General features: G+C 40.1%; 4 protein-coding genes and 1 pseudogene across 5 annotated transcripts in view; 3 read left to right on the forward strand and 2 right to left on the reverse strand.

Annotated features, from left to right (window-relative positions):
* The window catches only part of LOC144635743 (protein unc-79 homolog), a 33351-nt gene extending 27974 nt beyond the window's left edge, over positions 1-5377 (forward strand). For both annotated transcript variants that reach the window (XM_078494827.1, XM_078494828.1), the window contains 6 exons: positions 2289-2475; positions 3185-3232; positions 3706-3834; positions 4192-4269; positions 4676-4723; positions 5215-5377. In XM_078494827.1, the coding sequence (XP_078350953.1) occupies positions 2289-2475; positions 3185-3232; positions 3706-3834; positions 4192-4269; positions 4676-4723; positions 5215-5367 (643 nt within the window). In that variant the 3' untranslated portion in view covers positions 5368-5377. The remainder of the gene's footprint in view (positions 1-2288; positions 2476-3184; positions 3233-3705; positions 3835-4191; positions 4270-4675; positions 4724-5214) is intronic.
* On the forward strand, positions 140-1614 carry LOC144635673 (BTB/POZ domain-containing protein 6-like). Its single transcript, XM_078494757.1, has one exon. The coding sequence runs from the start codon at positions 222-224 to the stop codon at positions 1539-1541; it is 1320 nt and encodes a 439-aa protein (XP_078350883.1). The 5' UTR covers positions 140-221; the 3' UTR covers positions 1542-1614.
* Positions 5378-5530: 153 nt separating the features above from the next.
* LOC144635742 (uncharacterized) overlaps positions 5531-20618 on the reverse strand; it is a 36433-nt gene continuing 21345 nt past the window's right edge. The window contains exons 9-12 of the mRNA XM_078494826.1: positions 13291-13564; positions 9894-10193; positions 6867-7024; positions 5531-6564 (exon numbers count right to left, since the gene is read on the reverse strand). Of these exons, the coding sequence (XP_078350952.1) occupies positions 6486-6564; positions 6867-7024; positions 9894-10193; positions 13291-13564 (811 nt within the window). The 3' untranslated portion in view covers positions 5531-6485. The remainder of the gene's footprint in view (positions 6565-6866; positions 7025-9893; positions 10194-13290; positions 13565-20618) is intronic.
* LOC144637335 (5S ribosomal RNA) lies at positions 14546-14664 on the reverse strand (annotated as a pseudogene).
* LOC144635744 (ATP-dependent DNA helicase RecQ-like) lies at positions 14822-18732 on the forward strand. The gene is made up of 2 exons (XM_078494829.1): positions 14822-15587; positions 16524-18732. The coding sequence occupies exons 1-2, from the start codon at positions 15118-15120 to the stop codon at positions 17938-17940; spliced, it is 1887 nt and encodes a 628-aa protein (XP_078350955.1). The 5' UTR covers positions 14822-15117; the 3' UTR covers positions 17941-18732.

A 20618-nucleotide genomic window follows, 5' to 3' on the forward strand; every position in this document is an offset into this window, starting at 1 on the left:
TTTGAAGGTCACTCGCCCGGATGGCGAGTGCTCCGAAATTTTAGTTTCCAACCCTGGTTGTTTGTAATTTTGTTTGGTATGCTAATGACTTGAAAGTGACAGAAAATGAAACGGGAACAAAGTATCCTCTTATGTTTTAGCATGTGAACCTTATAATAGTTTCAACTGTACAACTTTCATTTTACAAGAATCAAACTTCGGTGGAATCGACGGACAGAGCAATGTGTTCAAGTGAAGCGATTTGTACTAATACACCGTGGATAGCGAAGTCATTTGCCGAGCGAAACAAATACATGTGGAACAATTCTTTACTGGCTGATGTGGAATTTTTGTTTACAGATTCATCGACTGACAACAAATATGTCGTTGTACCAGCTCACAGCTACATCCTCGCTATTAGTAGTCCTATGTTTTTTGATATGCTGACAGGAATGTCAACTAATCGAAAATCGACTGTTCAAATCACTGACTGCGATCCGGAGATTTTCCGAATCTTCCTTTTGTATCTTTACTGCGACGAACTGGAACTTTCAGTGGATTGTTTACAAGGATTGTTACGTTTAGCGATAAAATACTCTGTTTTTAGCTTGGTTCAAAAGTGTGTGGAGTTTATGAAGAGTAATTTGAATGCTTCCAATGTTTTTGTCGTGTTACAGTGTGCGGAATTTCTAGAGGACAAAACTTTGCAGACACGCTGTTGGGAAATTGTGGACTTGAAAGCGAATGAAGTTATTAAGTCCGACGGCTTTTTAAAACTTGATGAAGATTTCATGGTAAAGTTTCTACAGAGAGACTCTCTTGTTGTCAGAGAAATAGAACTCTTTAAAGCGTTTTACAACTGGACTGCTTTTCAGAGTGGAAAACCAGACCAAAATTTGCGGCTTGAAGAAGGAAAATACGTCGCTCTATCGAAACTTGCGAAACACATTCGCTTTCCACTCATGTCACAAAGAGAATTTGCCCAAACTGTTCCACAAACAAATTTGCTTTTGAAAGAGGATATTATAAACATGTTTTCGTTTTACTGTTCCGTATCCAATGTTGATGTCAGATTTTCACGGAAACCAAGAGCAGGCACGCTGAAGCGCTGTTGCTTATTTCCCGAATCTCGCAAATGGTTCATGTATTCGGGATCTTGCCCGGAATATCTGACATTTTCTGTAAATTCCTCTATTCTTCTTTATGGCATTCGGATGTTTGGCTGCCAAAGTGGCAAATATTCTGTTTTCCTGGAAATCTACGCTCATGCTAAACCTTCAAAGATTTTAGCAGCGAGAAAAGGAATTCATGAATCTGACAGCGAAGTGAAAGACCGCTATTTCGGGTTTGATGTGGTTTTGGATGAACCGTGTCCGTTGAAGGCAAACACATCGTACACGATCAAAGTCTTGCTGGAAGGGCCTCCGTCGTTTTATGGTTGTCATGGATATTCAGTTGTGGAATGCGATGGAATAACATTCAGTTTTTCTCGAGATAACTGTCCGATTTTTTCGCGTTTCCGGGTCGGACAATTTGCGGAAATTATTTTTCTGAAGCAATAATTCTGTTTCTTCGATATTTGGCTTCTGAAGCAGTAGATTTGTTTTTGTTTCGAGCCTTGCTATTAGGTTTGGATGTAGACCATAAAAAGATAATAAATCGTTTAAAGATTCTATCACTTTAATATGCCTTCACCAGACCTTTTACTTTATTAGAGGCGTCAAATAACAGGCAGATAAACTTAGGCCGGACTCTAAGGCTGCGTCCACATTTGTACATTCCCGTATCTAAACGCCGGGATATTTTATTTGTAAAACGCTGACGTAGTGAGTAACGCATACTCAATCTCAATCACGTGCCAAGGCGCCCTCGTTTGATAGATATTTTTAGCGTTTACTACGTATCCGATGATCATTTATGTGTAGACATACGTGTTGTATGCGTTTACAAATGTTAACGTATATACACGTAGTTAAAAATAAGTTGCAAAATAAAAGTTTGTAGGCAACAAATTTAAACGAAACACCGGTTTGTGCATTATTGTTGGGTGTCCGGGGTGGGGTGGGGGAGGTATCGCCATTTAGGAAGCCATTCTGATTCTGATGTCCGGGGTTGGGCGCCTCTGTATCACCTCGCAATCTAGCCAATAAGAAGCTGAATTAGGTTTTTCCGCAAATATTGTTCAACAACGTTTACACTAGGACCTTCTAGCTTTAAAGAGACAGTAGTTTTTGAGCCAATTGCGCTACAACAACTAGGCTTTTACACACAACAAACGTTGCATTACTTTCGGTTCTTTCCTATTACAGGCGTCAAGAACTTCTAGATTGCGTGACACACATGCGTTTGCTGGCCTGGTTACTACACGGTTCCTTGTCACACTTTGTACACTGTCGGAATCCTCACGTGAACTGTCACCCGGTCAAGTTTGAGGAGAACACGCATATTGCAGACTACGTGCTCATAATACTGTTCAGCTTTGCAGAACAGCTCAAGGTCAGAATTTTCTCATCTTTGATGTCCTGTATTATGTGTAGCCGGACAAGACCGAACGTAATGCATGATACACGCGGTCGCCTAGTGGTTAGCGCGGTGGGCTCCGGATCGAGCGGTTCAGTTTGGAGCGTAGACTGCAAAACAATTGTATCTTTTGCGAACGCGCGCAGTCTTCAAACGAAAGGACTGGAGCGAGTGTCAAGACGGAGAGTAAGACTGGAGAGAGACTAAAAATTCGCTTTTTCTTTCACCTCACACGCCCTACGTGTAAGGCTCGCAAGCGTGCGCGAGGTATGCACGCTTTTGGCACTTCGCGCCTTCCGAGGAGCGATGCAAGAGAAAATAACGACTGTTTTGTAGTCTAGTTGAAGCACTAGCCAGGTTGAAAAGTATTGTTCTTGGGAAAGGCACTTTACTCCCAGTGTCTCTCACCATTCAGAATTTTGTGGGCATCGTTAAGTTGTTGGTGCAACCTAACAAAATGTTGGGCGATAAGCAATGATGGTCTAACATCCCCTTACACAAGACATCACAAGCACCGCCCTTTTACTCTTGCAAGTGTTTGACTACTCCAGGTCTTACTGGCCAATCAAAAATTAGAATCATCTCAGATTTACCACCTGGGTGACTTAAACTCTACAACTGCAGGCTCGGGCAATTATCAGATTGTAGAAACATCACTCTTAACGTTTTTCGTTAATTTTTTCAGGAACCTTTGAGTAAATCTGCTCTTTACCACGCGTTTAATGTTTGTGAGGTAAGGATATATAGCTCTCCGTATCAAAGATTTGAGAGTGTGAGTTACTGTTTCGAACAAATTATGTTACTATCAGCTACTTGTTGGGCGCTTAAGGGTATACACCTTGTTCTAAAATGGCGTAATATACGTTATTCTTTTGTCTACATGGCCTCGTTTTAAGCCAAAGATTCTGTTGAATTCTGCAGATGTGATCGAGGCGATGAGGGCCAATTAACATGAAGACATAAGAAAAATGTATTTTCCGCCATTTTCAAATGATGTGTATTATTTCAATACACCTTTTGCTTGGTGCAAGGGACAGTTGTTTTTAACCAAATCGACCGGTTAAGATTAAAATGGTTGATTCCAGTTGAAGGCTACCGAAGCTTCACTAAGTTATTCCTAAAAGCCGAAAATTAAAATATGTTAGAAATGTTTTATGTTATGTTTTGTGTTGCTTGTTCAGCAAACTGTGTTTGGTATGTTAACAGTTATGGACGCTGTATTGTGATCAAACCAAGAGTCCTGGTGAATCTTCCACACACGCTGCGTCGATCGTTATGGAGTTCTGGGGCAAGGTGACTCCTGGAATACTTCACCTTCTAACTCAAGCTAAGGAGGTAAGAATAAGGCCAATTTCAATACTTTGCTCCTTGGCTAAGGGCGATGAAACAAAAGAAATAGTTTTTCTCTGAACCCCAATGTGATTTCTTTTGTCTGATTCCCCTAAGCTCATAAGTCAAGTAAGAATTTTATGACATCGAAAGTTTGGTGTTTCCACGACTCCTAAATATCACGAGCAAATCGGTCCACTAGAAAGGTTGTTTGGGGTCGCTTTATGATAATTATTATTGTAACGAAGAACATTGTATGGAAAAGCAAAGGTGCCACTAATATACTTATGGTAACGTTAGATACGATGGCGACAGTAAAAATTTTGATGATAAAAATAATTATCGTTCTCGTTCTGTAAACAGCTAACACAGAATGTGAGCCATCATTTCTTGAACTTATTGGAAGCCCTTCAAGAGTGCAACTCCACTCCACTTCCCAAGGTGAGCACGCGCCGTGCACGTGAATGACCAATTAAGGAAATACACGTCCTAGATTTATGACTATGTTGGGGGAGTGGGGGGAAGGGGGGGGGGGCGTGGATGGGGACAACTTCCTTTTTGGTCGAGAGTCAGCTTCGCCCGTGCTTTCAGCATAGCGACTATTATGTTAATATCATGTTTTAAAATGAAAGTCCTACTAATTTCCAAACTTCCAGTATCATTATCACTTATGAACACTATTTTGGATTTCGCAAGCAAACTTTAAAAATTTCCGGGAATACTTTTTTGACTTGACACTCCCTCTTTATGTTGCGTTTTTGTTGTTGCTTTGTTTCTCATGTTAATTTATTTTAGTTTTATTAAACAGTTAACGTTACAGGAGAACCTTTTTTCCTTTCTCAAACAGCTGTATCCAATGTGGTATCCCATCTTGACCTACTGCTTCTCTCAAAGGGTGAGTGAAACAAACGCCTGAAATTTACGACTTGGTTTTCGGGAACTTAGTAGTGTTTATTATAAACAAAACTGAAGAAACGTTGACCCTGTGAAAAGCATAAACCATGAACGATAAGACCGAATGGGATTCTGGTGGACAGCATTGGTAAGCTTAGTAATATTCCATTTGTTTGTATAAACAATATATCTTCTTTCTTTGAGAGCTTTACATGTAATAGCACGATTTATGCAACCTGTCTTATTATTATGATAATGTTCATTCTGTCACAGACGGCGATTACTTTTTCCGATTTACCAGTAAACATTTGGGTCGCATCTTTAAAAGTATAAAGTTTATACTTTTCATGGGTCAACGTTTCTTCAATCAGGTGTACACGCAACTTGAGTGAAGGAAACATTTAGACGCGCACAATGCGTCCGTGCATACTTTTAGCATAGTTGTTTGGCCCATTTCGCTGATGTTGAACTCGAGCTCATTTCTCCTTTTAGCTATCGGATGCTGCGCATGCGCGTCTTCGCAAAGCTCAGTCTCGGAAAAGGATCAACAAAGACACCAAGTCAGCCCTGGCCAAGTGGCTCAAACAACTGCAGTTCAAAATGGCGCTGGCGGAGCAGTCACCCGACAGCTCTCTGTTCCTGTAGATCTGCTGACGATTTAACTTATTTAATAACAAGAAAGGCTCTCAATCACAGAATAACGGCAGAAGAAGGACGAATGAATGTTATGAGAACGCAGACCAGTGCTTGTTGTACACAGGGCCAAGCGTATTGTAATAAGTGGACATTCTGGGGAAAATTTGGGAAGATTATTTTATTAAAAATTTCTGTACAATATTATTTTCTTCATAAACATCGCCGAAGTCAATTCTTCGCATAATATATTATTTTCTAGTTTTCAATTGGAATACAATTCCTACTTCTGCTTAGCCGATGGAAAGGTACAAACCACTGAATAAAATTGAGTTGTAACGTGTAGATAGAAATAATTTAAAACATTCTGCATGGTGAATATAAATACGCTGTTATTATACAATACAATATGAAATGGGTCTTAGGTCTAAAGAGCCTTCGAAGGGGGAAAGTATTAGGGGTATTTTACGTTTCACGCGAGGTGAAGAAAGCACTCCTCTCCTTTCCCCTTGTGCCCGACACTCGGGCACAAAGCACTTTCCCCTTTCAAAACTGACATTGAGCATCTGCCTTGAGTCGAAGGAACTCGAAAAACCTGCTTTTGTAAAGCAAATGCATCTGCCAACGACGAAATGGCCGCTGGGTTTTTAAGTACTATACTACTTATGCTAGTCCTTGATTTTTGGACAACCTATTCTGTAATCATAGCCCGTATAGCAGGCATTCCTTAAAGGAGATTTCCGACTCGCGCTGTTTGGATCATTGATATACTAAAAATATAAATGTACATCTGTCAATCTGAATCAATTGCCTAAAGTAGCGATGTTACGCTTCCGTCGTAACATCTCTACTTAAGGCAATTGATTCAAATTGACAGATCCACAGTAATAAGTGTAAACTGGGAACAAATGTCTATAATTATTTTTATACGAATGTTAGCTGCGAGGCTTGAAGTAAACTTTACGAAGAATGACGAAACATGTTTTGACAGCCTTTGTAGCCAACCACAGTATCCCTTGTGTATCAACAAGATGAATCCTCAGCAGGAGGAGGCAGGTGACCAAAGGACTCCTTATGGCCACACTCAGGGCGGCTACTGTTAAGTATTGGTCAACACAGTACAATACTCCTTATCGTTTTCTTCTGGTAACCGTTTGCCAGGCTCTATCCGAATGTCCGCCGGGATCTTGAAAAGGACGTCCAGGCATCCTAATAATAATAACAACAATATTTCGCTTTATGAATATATTCATGGCCAATGTATCCCCCGCGACCTTAAGGCGGTAAGGCGAGAAAACAGGGAGCGGAGGCAGATGGTAAGGGAGTGAGCCGCGGAGTAAGCGCTTTCCGCTCGCATCAGTTCCACAACGCCAAACGAGCCGCGCACTATTAATCCCATAACGCAATACAAGGAGGACGCCTGGGGACGAAGAAGGCCACCTCGTTTGAATGGCAAAACTGCTGACATCTGAAACAACACAAAGCGAAAGACCCGAGACCAGAATACTTACATACTGGGGAATCCTGATTGGGAGTGGACTGGAGAGGATGGAGAGACATGTGGGGACATGGTATGGAACTGTCCAAGACTGGCTTGCCCAGGTAAAAACATTTCATGAGGACGGCCGGCAAATAAACGCGGATCACGTAAACCGGAAGGGTAATTTCCCTTAAAATAAACAGAAAAGGATAAATTAACTTGGAGCTGACAAGTTTAGAATATTGACAAGTCTAAAGCAGTCCTCGCACAATTAATTACATGTTTATAATATCAAATCCATCTAGCGAAAAAGTCCGTTTTACTGAAGCAGTATGGAAGTTGGACGCTATTGGTAAGAGGCCATTTCCGAGTTTCGTTTACTTCCGTGTCAAAGGTACTCCTGGTGCAAAACTTTCGGTTAGCTTTGGGCTTGAGGTATGGCTAGCTTTGGTTTAGGTTTATGATTAGCGGTTAGTTTGAAAATACTGTTAGGGTCTTCCACATGGTACGCCCCCCGCTGCCGCCAACCCAATTCCGCCCTGGGCTCGATCCACTCGCCAATCTTCTTTGCTCCTTTCATAAGCTAGTTCATTTTGTTGTCATAATGTTCGCTAAAAAGGTAAAAATATTATTTACAAGGCTAAAAAAAGGTTATAAAATTTTAAAAAGGAACCGAACGTTTTCGACTTGTTGTCATCATCAGGGTTAAAAGCAGTCCGTGATTTACATCGTTTTTATACTCAAGTTATTCCCGAAGGGAACAACTGCGCAACATAGCAATTGACTTGTTTGTTCAAAGTTGGGCTCTTTTGTTGGATAATTAGTCCCTCGATGATCTTTCTCTTAAAGTACGATCTTGCCGAACAAAGGACTTTCCACTGGAATGAGTGGCTTGGGTTTTCTTAAAGGTGACGTGCTGGTTCCGAGGTGTGGCAGATGTTCGAATGTTCAGTTATCCGCACTTCAAGATTTCGCATTGTTTCACCTACATAGTTTTCTCCGCGTGAACATTCTCCTTCGTAGATGACGTGAGACTTTTGCTTTTGATTTGTCTAGTTTGCCACAAAATTATGAAAATATACTTGAAATTGGTGAAAGAGTTCAGTTTTGAAATAAACTTTTTGCTTGTGATTTCATTCTTCTTGCAGTAGGGAAGTTTGATGCAAATCTTTTTCCGTTCTTCGAATAGAAAATCCGGAATTAAGGGCTCATCTTCAGATGAACTGCTCGATGTGAAGTTGTCGATGGTGCGGGATACAACTTTCTTGGGGTAACCAGCATTTGAGAAGGTGGTCTTTATTTTTTCCGTTCTTCGAATAGAAAATCCGGAATTAAGGGCTCATCTTCAGATGAACTGCTCGATGTGAAGTTGTCGATGGTGCGGGATACAACTTTCTTGGGGTAACCAGCATTTGAGAAGGTGGTCTTTATTTCTATTCGAAGAACGGAAAAAGATTTGCATCAAACTTCCCTACTGCAAGAAGAATGAAATCAAAAGCAAAAAGTTTATTTCAAAACTGAACTCTTTCACCAATTTCAAGTATATTTTCATAATTTTGTGGCAAACTCGACAAATCAAAAGCCTTTTTAGTCTCAAGGACAAAAACCTTCACAAGTCTCACGTCATCTACGAAGGAGAATGTTCATGCGGAGAAAACTATGTAGGTGAAACAATGCGAAATCTTGAAGTGCGGATAACTGAACATTCGAACATCTGCCACACCTCGGAACCAGCACGTCACCTTTTGGAAAACCCAAGCCACTCATTCCAGTGGAAAGTCCTTTGTTCGGCAAGATCGTACTTTAAGAGAAAGATCATCGAGGGACTAATTATCTAACAAAAGAGCCCAACTTTGAACAAACAAGTCAATTGCTGTGTTGCACAGTTGTTCCCTTCGGGAATAACTTGAGTATAAAAACGATGTAAATCACGGACGGAACCCTGATGATGACAACAAGTCGAAAACGTTCGGTTCCTTTTAAAAAATTTTAAAATTTTATAACCTTTTTTTAGCCTTGTAAATAATGGGTGCTTACCATTTAGCCAAAAAATCCGGAAATTTCGGTTTGAAGTCAAATGGTAAGGTAATTTTCCGGAAATTCCATTCGGAAATTGTGGACTACCTCTAGAGGTACTCCACTTTTTCCGTTCGGAACGGAACATCGGAAATTTCGTTACCATTTGAACGAATTTTCCGTTTCCAGGCCCTTTTTAGCACCTCCGCGCGGTTTTAGTCGTGTTTACAATATGGCGTCTTTATACCAATTTACAGCGTGTATGTTCAACTCGACCATAGAAATGCCAGCACTTTTTTAACGGGAGAAATAAGCTGCCTGCCTCTGGTATACCACGTTGGAATTGTTCATGTGTTCATATTTTTTCTCGGGACAGGATCTAGCTCGAACGTGCCAATTTTCACTCGACTGCGAAATCCACTCGGTGCGTATAGGGAACAGTTACACCTCAAAATAACATTGTATTCTGTTTAAATCGCGTCTCATGGAACAGCTGACGGCAGTAAACAGCATCAGCCCATCTTCTTCGTCAAAAATTTTGTTTTCTACCTCGAAGTATTCAGCTATATCGACAGAAAACAACACTGAATTTCGCGCTAGATCGAGTGAGCAGGAAGGAACGCTTGGTAGAATAATGGTAAGCGAAATCTCATCCGGTTGGTCGCTATATTCGGAAAATCGCTTACCATTATGCAACGGTCACACCAACCGGATTTTTCTTACAAATGGTAAGCACCCAATATTTCTAGTTCATTTTGTTCATGTAAATCAAACATACTTTCATATGAACGGTTTTGTACAGGTCCGTGCATTGCGGTCGTAGGCCGCACGCCACCTTTCCCCGCCCTATCCCTTCTCTGGCCTAAATAAGCATTTCATAAATCTATTAACTTTACCTGGAGGCCTAATCACACATTAGCCCTATGGTTTAATTAAGGGCTACTCGGCACAATTTGTTATGCATAATATTTATTACAGTTTTTTGTACCGATGATATTTTGCCTTTTCTTTTAGCGAAAAAACAAATTACAAATTAAAATACCTGCGAGACTGGGAATGGAGTTTTTCTCCGTACATCAATTTGTTCCGCAACACAACTTCTGTCGTTTTGACCCACAACAAAGCGTACTCTGTCGCCGATTCTCAATTGCTCAAAGGGGTATCCTCTCAAGTTTGAATGGTTAAAGTAAATTCCTGTAGGTTTTGGTTCTCTCGGTAAATCTTTAGTAATGAAGCCATAGCGAGATTCCATTTTAAGAACACCAATGAAGCCCTCTTGCATTCCCTTACCAACCAAATGTTCCCAGCCACATCTGCACTGTGCTTGCTTCATCTCAGGCAGCTAATTAAGTTGTAAAAATCAATTTTTTGATGTTCAGGATTCGTACAATGCAATAAATTATGGGGATTTCTAAAGTTTTCAAGAGATTGAATGCGAATGAAACTTTCAGTATAGATACATTTAAACTTGCATCTTATAGCAAACCGGAAACGAGAAGCAAACGACTCTGAGAAAGTATAGCATTTTATATAACATTTGCACTGAGGAAGGCAGACGTTTTTGTCGAAACACGTCTAAAAATTTAAAATCGTCGTGCCAGTTAGCTGCTGTCTAGACCTTTCATTAAAGATCAACAGTTCAGACAAACATGTTTACTCTGATATAACAATTCGACTGTATCTTTTGGACCTAATTTGAAGCCGTTTTCGGCAACTGCAACATTTTTTCGATTTATTTCACCACAAACATTCTATGAAAAAGCGTAAGAAAATGGGACTCCGTGTTTTTCTCAGACCCCATAAACTGGGCAACCTGTATACCGAGACCCCAGCCGCGTTATCCACTAATCCCAATAACTCATTCGTCTTGCGGACGTGTAGTGCCCATGACTTTAGCCTGGGAATAGACTACCTAGCGGGGTACAACGACAGATAGCGCGGTCTGGGTAACAAGATCTCGCAGCGCGCTCGGCTTTCCGAAATTTCTCCCCTCTTAACCCCAATAGAGAGCCTGTTCGCAGGCTATCATTGTACTGTCGTAAATTGTAATAACGTCGTGAATTGTAATACCTGTCGTAAATTGTAATAACAGTTGTCGTGAATTGTAATAACGCACCTATCGCAAATTGTAATAACACTTGCCGTAATTTGTAATACTCGGAGCTGTCGTAAATTGTAATAACACATTGTCGTGTTTTGTAATAAGCGGTATTATCACACTCTATTCTTAACTTCAGATCTAGAGCAGTTTCTTATGGCAGCCTGGCAGGCCATTTTTGAGTGTTTGGTAATGCTTAATGGTGAATAGTTGTGGGAACGAGAAAAACTACATTGAAAAAACAATATTTCGCGCTCGTAACTACAACAACAACAACAAGCTTTATTTGCATGACTGTAAATTTGTTACAATATATGGTGAAAACGGAGCCAGATAAAATAAATATGTTTCATACGCTTCGGGGTTACTGCCCCTTCTCCAGTGGAAAAAATTCAACTGGCATTTCAATTTATTCCACAGAAGAAGGGGTAGTAACCCCGAATCAAATACAACACATTTCTTCTATCTGGCGCATTGTTCTCGTTTACACAAGCCAATTGTACAATGTCTGTTTACTGAATCTAATAGAATTTTGTCAAATATAATTTGTCTCTTTCGTTTATATCTTTTCTTAGTCCTTTCTAACTTCCCAGGAGTATTTTGCTTTGTGTTCTTCGCGGCGATTTCTTGTTGTGCTAAACTTGATCTTTCCCAGTCCTATTCGGTTGTTCGATTGATCGGGACAGAACCGTTCGAAGGGCTCCGGCATAAAGCGTTGACTACGTCATCGCTTAAAAGGGATATTTACTCGGCAATTCTTTCAGCCAAAATAAAATAAAAAAGCCATCTGAACAAAATTATTTAAATGAACATTGTAAAAATAGGAGGAGTTCGGAAATTGCAATGGGTGGTCTGATACCACAGCAACATGGCTGTGGAGCCTGAAAACAACAAGAACTGGTCACAAAATCAATATGACGACAATGAATATTGAGGAAGACAAGGTCGATGTGGTTGCAAGAATCAAACGAAAACACGGAGAAAAGAAAGAAGAACCGCCATTACTACTAATTTGTTGTGTTTGACTACGTCATTATCTTCCCCATAACTCGTTTTACTTTTTTAATGTGAAAATTTAACTCGGTCAGACGACACCAAACGGAGATAAAAGGTGGAGCGGCTCAACACTTCAAAGACAAGCTAAATATCATTCAAATGTGTTTAGACCGTTTTTCCCTCTCAAAAACAAAGACCAATGACTTGTTAAAAACCGACTAGAGGAATAACAAAATAATTTAACTTCACGTTTCCTTGCAACGTGCTTCGCTGCAAATTTGTCGCCGTTCCGGTGAGTAATTGGCTAATAAGACTAATAATGTTGAATAACCCTCATGACCATACCAAGCAGGAAAATAAATTTACACCACGACATCTTTAACTGTTTTTCTTTATAGAAAACGAAAACCAGATTTCTGTATGATTGCTAATTCTCATTTTAAAGGATTATTACAAAACACGACAATTTGTTATTACAATTTACGACAGCTCGAGGTATTACAAAATACGGCAATGTGTTATTACAATTTGTGATAGGTGCGTTATTACAAATCACGACAACTGTTATTACAATTTACGACAGCTATTACAATTCACGACAACTGTTATTACAATTTACGACAGATATTACAATTCACGACGTTTATTACAATTCACGACAGTACATATCATGCAGGCTTTTAGCCAGGCGGCCGTCCAGCCGTCCAAAGGACGGCCACTTTTCAGAAATAGGTGATTTTCGACGGCCTGTTTTGGGTGGCAATTTACGAACTTCTGTGGTTAATGTAACAAAACAGTGTGTATAAATTAAAAAAACTTACATTCCTTTTTGCTCTCAAGAGTTGTTTTAGTCTTGCTGGCGTGTTTTTCTTCTCTATTTACACTTTTTTTAGCGAGTTTCCTTACTGTTTTGTTCGCATGAATCAAAGTTAAGCGAAGCGATTTCACAAGCAAAGCCGCTGTTCAATAATATTAACTCCCCAAGTCGTGCCCAGGCTGCTCTGCCAGGTGCTAAAAATAAATACGCCCGTGGGTGCATATCCGTTCTTTCGTGTAAGTTCGTGGCTTGACAACTTCAAATTTCAATCACTGTTCATAACAACTGGAGTTTCTGTCCCAAATATAGTTCAATGTTAAACAAGGTAAGTTGAGGAAAGGATGTAAAATTATCAAGGAAAAACGGCGGTTTAATAGCTTAATTGAAAGACGTTTACAGCTGCTCAGAATCGTGGAAATCACGTCTTAGAGGCTTCAATTTTTCAAAATTTTATGGGGGGGCATACCCCCAGACTAAATCCTGGCTAAAAGCCTGATATCATGCCTTCAATGAGAACAAGGCGCTTACCTTAATAAAGAGGTTCTTTGCGAAGAAGCCTTGTTCATTTTTATCCACACTGAACTGAACTGCTGTGTGCATGTGAATGTTACTAGCTTCCTTTTTCGCAATACCAGACAGTGATTCTTGGAAAAACAATCGCTCCGGAGTAGACTGGACTGCTATATATCCATGAACTGATCTATTTGGTGGAGCTCGTAGTTCGCATACATGACCTTCCTGACGATATCCCGTTTGATAGAAATCCTCTAGCGTCGTTGGCAACTCGACTGTCCTTACCGTCCTGCAAAGCAATATTTCTGTTTAGGCAGTTTACTGAACTCTGAAGTTGAAATTCCAACTAACGACTGCGTTTTATGCTGCTGTTAATCAAAAGTACGACGTTATTCAATAGTTAGACCTAGAAAAAAAAGATCTACTAATCACAGGCTACATGCATGACCTTTCCTTCAAAGTTTAGTGGCCTGCCTACGAAAGCCGAGGAGGGACATCAGATTTCAGACTTCAAACTTCAAACTTCAGACTTCAGACTTCAGACTTCAGACTTCAGACTTCCGAGAGTTCAGACTTCAGACTTCAGACTTCCGCCTTTAGAATTCAGAGACTTCCGCCTTCGCTTGATTTTCGCTGACCTCCGAGTTGCTGAGTTGTTCGATCAGGCAGATCCACTATTTAAAGTCAAATCCGCGGCCGCTATCTATAAAGTCAGATCCGGATCGGATGTCAGTAATCGGTGTATAAACAGGGGAACACGGAACGGCGGAACGTTGGAACGAGGATCGGCGTAACGAGATTTTTTTCTGTTTTTTTTTTTTTTTTTTTAATAACTAAATTAATTTATTGCTATGAACAAAATTAAATTAATAAATTCTCAGTTTGCAGACCTGCAGACAGCGGTACCTGGAACCATATTTTTTCTTTATTTCACACACAATTAATAGGCCGCAATATCGTTTATGGCTTATACATGATCTCTTAATTACGTAACACTGGACAAATAAACAAACAAACATACAAACAAAAAAACAAACAGTAAGTATATTTCACAAAACAAAGAGCATAGACCGATGTATAGCCAGGATTTCGATTTTATTTCGAGTGAGGATTTCAAGGAGAAGCTAGCGCGACTGCACTTCGGACTTTCTCGCCCCAATCGGGACAATGAAACGTACAAAGCCGAAGCAAGTCAACGAAACCGTTCGAAAAAAATAGAAGGCCTTAAAAGTTACTGATTTCGTAAGAAAAAGAAAGAATGAAACTGAAAAGCCCACAACAAGGGGTATTTTCAGTTGGTCACCCATCCAAGTACTAACCCCGCCCAACAGGGCTTAACTTCGGCGATCAGACGAAAACCAATGCTTTCCTTGTGGTATCAGTGTCAGACGAGACAAAGGGTTTATATAAGAGTCATGCAAATAGAGAAAAAAAATACCTGGTGTAAATGGATCTTTTGGACAATTTGGCACTTTCCTGCTAAAAACTGGACTTAACTTTTATTAGCTGATTTACGCGCTCTTTCTGATACCACACTAGACTTTCTAAAAGTCGTTCGCTTTTTCATTTCCGGTTTGGTGGTAGTAGACCCCGGTGCGAACGACTTTTATCACTTGCAGCGCGCCAAAATTACCGGAGGAATTTTCCTCCGGTAGAATTGACCAATCAGAGAACAGCGTTGTCAAGTTCACGTCAATCAAACCAGATCCTTGCCAGACCCGCCAGGTAATGATCGATCACGCGTGAAAGATGAAACCAGCAATCTGTATATCGCACGTAGACTTTCTTGTCGTGTTGTGATATTCGTCGATTCTTCTGTTTTTGTTCGTTTATTTTTTCACCATGCACTCAGTTGAGGAGGCAATCGAATATGGCTTACGAAAGACAAATTACAAAGATGCCCGTGAACATCAGCGAAAAGTTATCGAAGCTTACTGCAGCGGAAAAGACGTTTTTGTTTCGGCGCCTACGGGATCGGGAAAGAGCTTGACGTTCGAAGTAGCTCCATACGTTTTAGATTATTTAGAGCATGGCGAGAGGGAAGAGGTCCTGTCCATTTGCTTGGTTGTTGTGCCACTGGTCGCTCTCATGAAAGACCAAGTTGCTTCACTACGCACACGAGGGATCTCGGCAGCTGCTGTAGGAACAGATTGTTCGAGTGAACAACTGAAAGAAATAACTGATGGAAGGTTTTCCCTGGTTTTTGGAAGCCCCGAAGCACTTCTAAACAGCCATCGAGGTATTTTTCGTGGGGAACTAAGAAAAAACCTCAAGGCTGTTTTTATCGATGAAAGCCACTGCATCGCGAAATGGTAAGCGACCGCTTTGTTATTGTTTACAATTTAAATTAAGCTTAATTATTTTAGAGGAAGAGGGCCCCTTATTTACATATCATTTCCTCAATGCTTTTTAGAACAAAGCTTATAGAACCAAAAGACTCTATTCAAATCTTAAATGTTAAAGGTAAAATCTGTTTGCCCTGGAGTTTATTTATAATCAGTTATTGCCATTTGTTTTCCTTCGCGCGCGTGTTCACACAACCACGAAACCGACGAAACCGGAAACGAGAAGCGAACAAGTCTAAAATGAATCCCGCGCGATCTCTCTCGCGCGATTTCCAGGGCGACTTAACTCAAGTACACTGTGTTCCTTCTTTGATTTCAAAGCGATTTTAATTCATTCAAGCAACTATAGATACAACAATAAAACGAGCAACTTGGGGCAAGTCTAATTTTAATTTTAATTTTGTGGCAAGTCTAATTTCTGTGAAATTTTGAGGACAAACTTTCAGCCAGGATTTCTGGTATATTTTAGGATAATGCCCCAGGAAGGGGTTTATTTGTTTTATAACCCTCCTTTGAATTTCTCCATCTGCTTTATCTTTGGTAAATAGGAAAAACCTGCATTGGTAATCACAACATAACTGTAAATGTAAGTTTAGGTAATTTTTCAACACTTTGAAAATTGGACTTTGTCTGATACCTGCTATCCATTTTTGTTCCAGGTGATGTTTTTTTGTCAAATGAGTGCACTTGAAAATTAATCGATGGGCAATAAATAGTTATATCAGTCTGTTATGATTATCTGGGCTGTTAGCTTAGTTATTAAGCATTTGATGACAAAAAGTGTTTGTTTATTTCCCTGTGTATGTGTGTGATTCGTGTATTGTTGGTCAACAGTTAAACCAGGGCCATATAAAGTAGCATGCGTGGGTATGATATATTCATTAATATTCTCTTATATCACAGGGGGATTGGCAGCAAATCAGAAGACGCCTTTCGAAAGGATTACGGTCGCCTTGGAGAATTACGGTCCTTGATTCATCGTGATGTACCATTTGTTACCCTGACAGCAACTGCTACTGAGACTGTCCGAAAGACAATAATTAAAGACTTAGGAATGACTGGATGTGTTGAAATTCTTGGAGATCCGAACAAGACTAATGTGCGATATGCAATGGTGGATGTTGACTCTTGTGACTTGTATGGAACTTTTAGTGTTATCATTAAAGATATCGAAATGAACCAGAACAATGCAACTAAAGTCCTTGTGTTCTGTCGAAGAAAAGAACATGTTAAGGAACTTTTTGAGTTGTTTAGTCAATGTCTTGGCCCAAAGGCTTATCATCGACCCACTGGTCAAGAGCCTCTTGATGATCGTACGCGTCTATTTGCCATGTACCACAAGAAAACGCACAAACTCGTAAAAGAAACAATTGAAACTGAATTTTGTAAGGAGAATGGTACTGTCCGGGTTGTCTTTTGCACTATCGCATTTGGCATGGGAGTGAATGTGAAGGGTGCATATATTGGAGTTCACCTGGGGCCATCATCTGGTCTTGATGATTATCTACAAGAGTCAGGAAGGATAGGAAGATCATCAGACAAAATGAGCCATGCTGTACTGTTGAAATTCAAAGGCTGTACACGGAGCAGAAATATAAGCAAGACAATGAAAGAATATGTTAAGAACACTGATGTTTGTCGACGCATAATGCTTCTGAAACCCTTCTCCTCGAGTCCTCAGTGTAATGACATCAAACACTCTTGTTGTGATGTATGTGCAAGATCTTGCCGTTGTCTTTGTACATGTGGCTTGGAACAGTGTGTATGCCCTGAAACCTGTTGTACTAACACATTTCAGTCCCCGATTGAAACTCACCTAAGATCACTGAAAGACACTGAAAAAAAAGGAAACTCTGCAGCGAGTAATGAAATCCCAAGAAGACGACAAAGCAAATTACATTGTCGACTTATGGAGTACCGGGCAGATTTAGCAAAGAATATGGCTCATGAAAAATTACTGACAGGCCTAGATCTTGCTACTGGATACTCAAGAAAGCTGGTTGACAGCATAGTCAGAAAGATCCATGAAATACGCAGTATACAAGCTCTGAAGGACAATTTTCCTTTCTTCAGTGATGAACATGTGGAAGAGACATGGGAAATAATTTGTGAGGTAATGGATGAGACCTCAGAATCTGAAACAGACGATGAATCTGATTTTGAATCTGTTGAGTCAAGGCCTCTGGAAAAATCAAAAACACAAGAAGGGACTGATACGTATAGTTTAAGTGAATCCGAAAGTGACAGCCATGTGGTAAGGGGGAGACGAAGACCCCAGATATTCAGCAGTTCAGATGAAAACAGCAGCTCAAGTAATTAGATTTTTTTTTATTATAGACATTCTGAAAATTCAATGTAAATTAGTGCTTCGATATAAATAATTGATGCTTTTGTTAAGTATGTTACATGTTAAGTACAATGTTCATACATGCTTAAAATGTCCAAAAATACTTCTTTTGATAATTTTTACTATTTCACGAAAAAATGAAAACAGGATATTTATTTGATGAATAATATCATTTATCCGCATGGTTATCTTGCCCATGGGCCAAGTAACTCTCAGAATTTTGCTTGCCCGGGCTCTTTCCCCCCTTGCCCATTAATTCTCATGCTTTGTTTCAAAATCGTTGTTTCAAAACCTCTTGGTTTCAAAAACGGTGTTTTATAAATTAAGGTTACCGTAATAGACGTTTTGCCAAGGCCCCCACCCGTTGACTTTGGGTTTTGCAGAGCCCTGAACAAAAAATATCTGTAATTGTTAAGCTGAGTGCCATGACAAAGCTTTTACTTTCCATTTTCAGCATATCGAACATTTCAAATATCATAAGACTTATTGGTGCTTATATGTGAAAGTATACCAGCTCATGAGCCAAAATTAAAGTATTTACTGTTATGGATAAACTGTGTTCCAAATAGTTTTTCTGATATCACAGCAGACATATTTGTGTTCCTCTGGAGAACACATAGAAATAAATTCAAATGAATTTATAGCTTCTGTAGTTAATTGGTTTTGAATTAATTTTTTGATTGCATGAGTGTGAAATTAACCAGTGGTCACCAGTGATACACCTCTTTTCTAAATACAAATAAATATAAACGGCTTTACAGGCCCCAAAAGTGTCTGTTTTTCGTTTTTGTGGGTTACTTCATTGGATAATTACGTGCTCTTAAAACTATTCTCTTTTCCAGGACATGCCTAGCTTTTCCTATAGAGCGGTCGACAGTTGAGTTTATATTGCGAATATATGATATCTGATTTTTGACATGTCAAAAGTAAATTAACGCGATTTTAATTGATTGGATGGTAAGCTTATTTATCGCCGGCAAAAATCGTACAAAAAACGTACAAAAATCGTACACTAATGAACGTAGCAGGAACACTTTCTGTTTTTCGCAAAACGAAGCGATCAGCATATCGAATCTCCTAGAGTTTTGCGCCGAGAAGTCTTGTATACAAGTTGAAAGCAACACTTTGGCGTAATTGTAAAGGAGAGAAAATTTGTACCTACCTCGACGGAGGATGATGTGCTTAAGTTTACTTCTGTATCTGTGCTTTTGGGATCTGTTTGTGTACTACCATCTCTTTTCTTCAGAAGAGGCTTATCATTAATGACTTCTTCTGGAATAGCGCTTGCATGAAATAATGCTCTTCTCTTCGATGAGAATTTTTTCACACCTTCACTGAGGTCCTCGCGTTCATCGGACGGTTTTGTCAAACGCTTGACGCGAATGGAGCTATCCAAGTTGGATGCCACCATCATTTCTTGTGTTTTGTGGAAATTCTCCCTTGCTGAAAAAATTTTCTTACAGAGCGTTTCGTTCCGCTCTGAACAGTTTCGGCAAATAATTGCCGATTTATCATATTTATCTTGAAGCACATCTCCAAGAAGTAGCTCCAGATTTCGGCCGGTTTTGGTGTTATCCGAGCCAGAAAACAATCTCCTTCGTAAGTCCGTATTTGCAATTGACCCTCCACATTGCAGACAAATATTTTCTGGCAAAGCGACGCGAACATAACATTTCGTTGGAGTGTTTTCCTCCGCCATGAGCTCCGAGTGTAAAATTGACTACATATCGAAAGCGCGAAAATGAGCGGCGTTTTCCTCCAAAAGCCATTACTTGCGAAAAGAAATTTTGACAGCTTGACAGTTAAGCGAACGACTTTTAGTAAGTCTAGACAGTTTTGACACCCTGCCGTCTCGGAGAATTTCGCGCCAAAATCACGTCATTTGATGCGTTCTCCTGCAGGGGAAACAAGTCGAGCTCTCGCGCTTCGCGCTCGCTCTCGCGCTGCGCGCTCGCCTTCGCGCTTCGCGCTCTGTGAGCTCGACTTGTAAGCAAGTCTAATACCACACGGATAGCAACGGTTCTTATCCGATCGCTGAAGTTAAGCCATGTTGGGCGGCGTTAGTACTTGGATGGGTGAGTAACTGAAAATACCCCTTGTTGTGGGCTTTTCATTTTCTTTCTCAACCGAAGGCGGAAGTCTCTGAATGCTAAAGGCGGAAGTCTGAAGTCCGAAGTCCGAAGGTCCGAAGTCCGAAGTCTGAAGTCTGAAGTCTGAAGTCTGAAGACTGAAGTCCGAAGTCTGAAGTCTGAAGTCTGAAGTCCGAAGTCTGAAGTCTGCAGTCCCTCCTCGGCTTTCGTAGCCTGCCTGGTCACTCACATGGTTGGTTCATCATCTGTAAACGTTTGTTTGTAACTCCGCTGACCAACGAATATAATAGTAGAAAGAGTGAAGCAAGACGGTCGTATTAAGGCCGCCTTTTAAATTTTAAGGGGTTTGACAAGAAAACTAAGAAGCAAGGAAACAAAATGTGACTGACAATTACGACCGCGGAAAAAGGGGACATTGAAAGCCATCAATCGATCGATGACTTTCATGTCTATCTGTAGAGCTAGCGTCGTACATTGGACGCTTGACTTGTTTAGCTCATTAGCATATTAAATTTGTCATGTGCAGTTTGTTCTGTTAAATTGACCTCGTGGTTATTGAAC

The sequence above is a fragment of the Oculina patagonica genome, chromosome 13, assembly GCF_052425735.1.
Source record: "Oculina patagonica isolate OP01 chromosome 13, crgOcupat, whole genome shotgun sequence".
NCBI classification, from domain to species: Eukaryota; Metazoa; Cnidaria; class Anthozoa; order Scleractinia; family Oculinidae; genus Oculina; species Oculina patagonica.

Bases quoted from the DNA above. Each gene is read 5' to 3' on its own strand.
- LOC144635673 (XM_078494757.1), top strand. From the start codon at position 222: ATGTGTTCAAGTGAAGCGATTTGTACTAATACACCGTGGATAGCGAAG.
- LOC144635744 (XM_078494829.1), top strand. From the start codon at position 15,118: ATGCACTCAGTTGAGGAGGCAATCGAATATGGCTTACGAAAGACAAAT. The intron at 15,588-16,523 runs GTAAGCGACCGC...CTTATATCACAG, and splicing joins AGCCACTGCATCGCGAAATG to GGGGATTGGCAGCAAATCAG.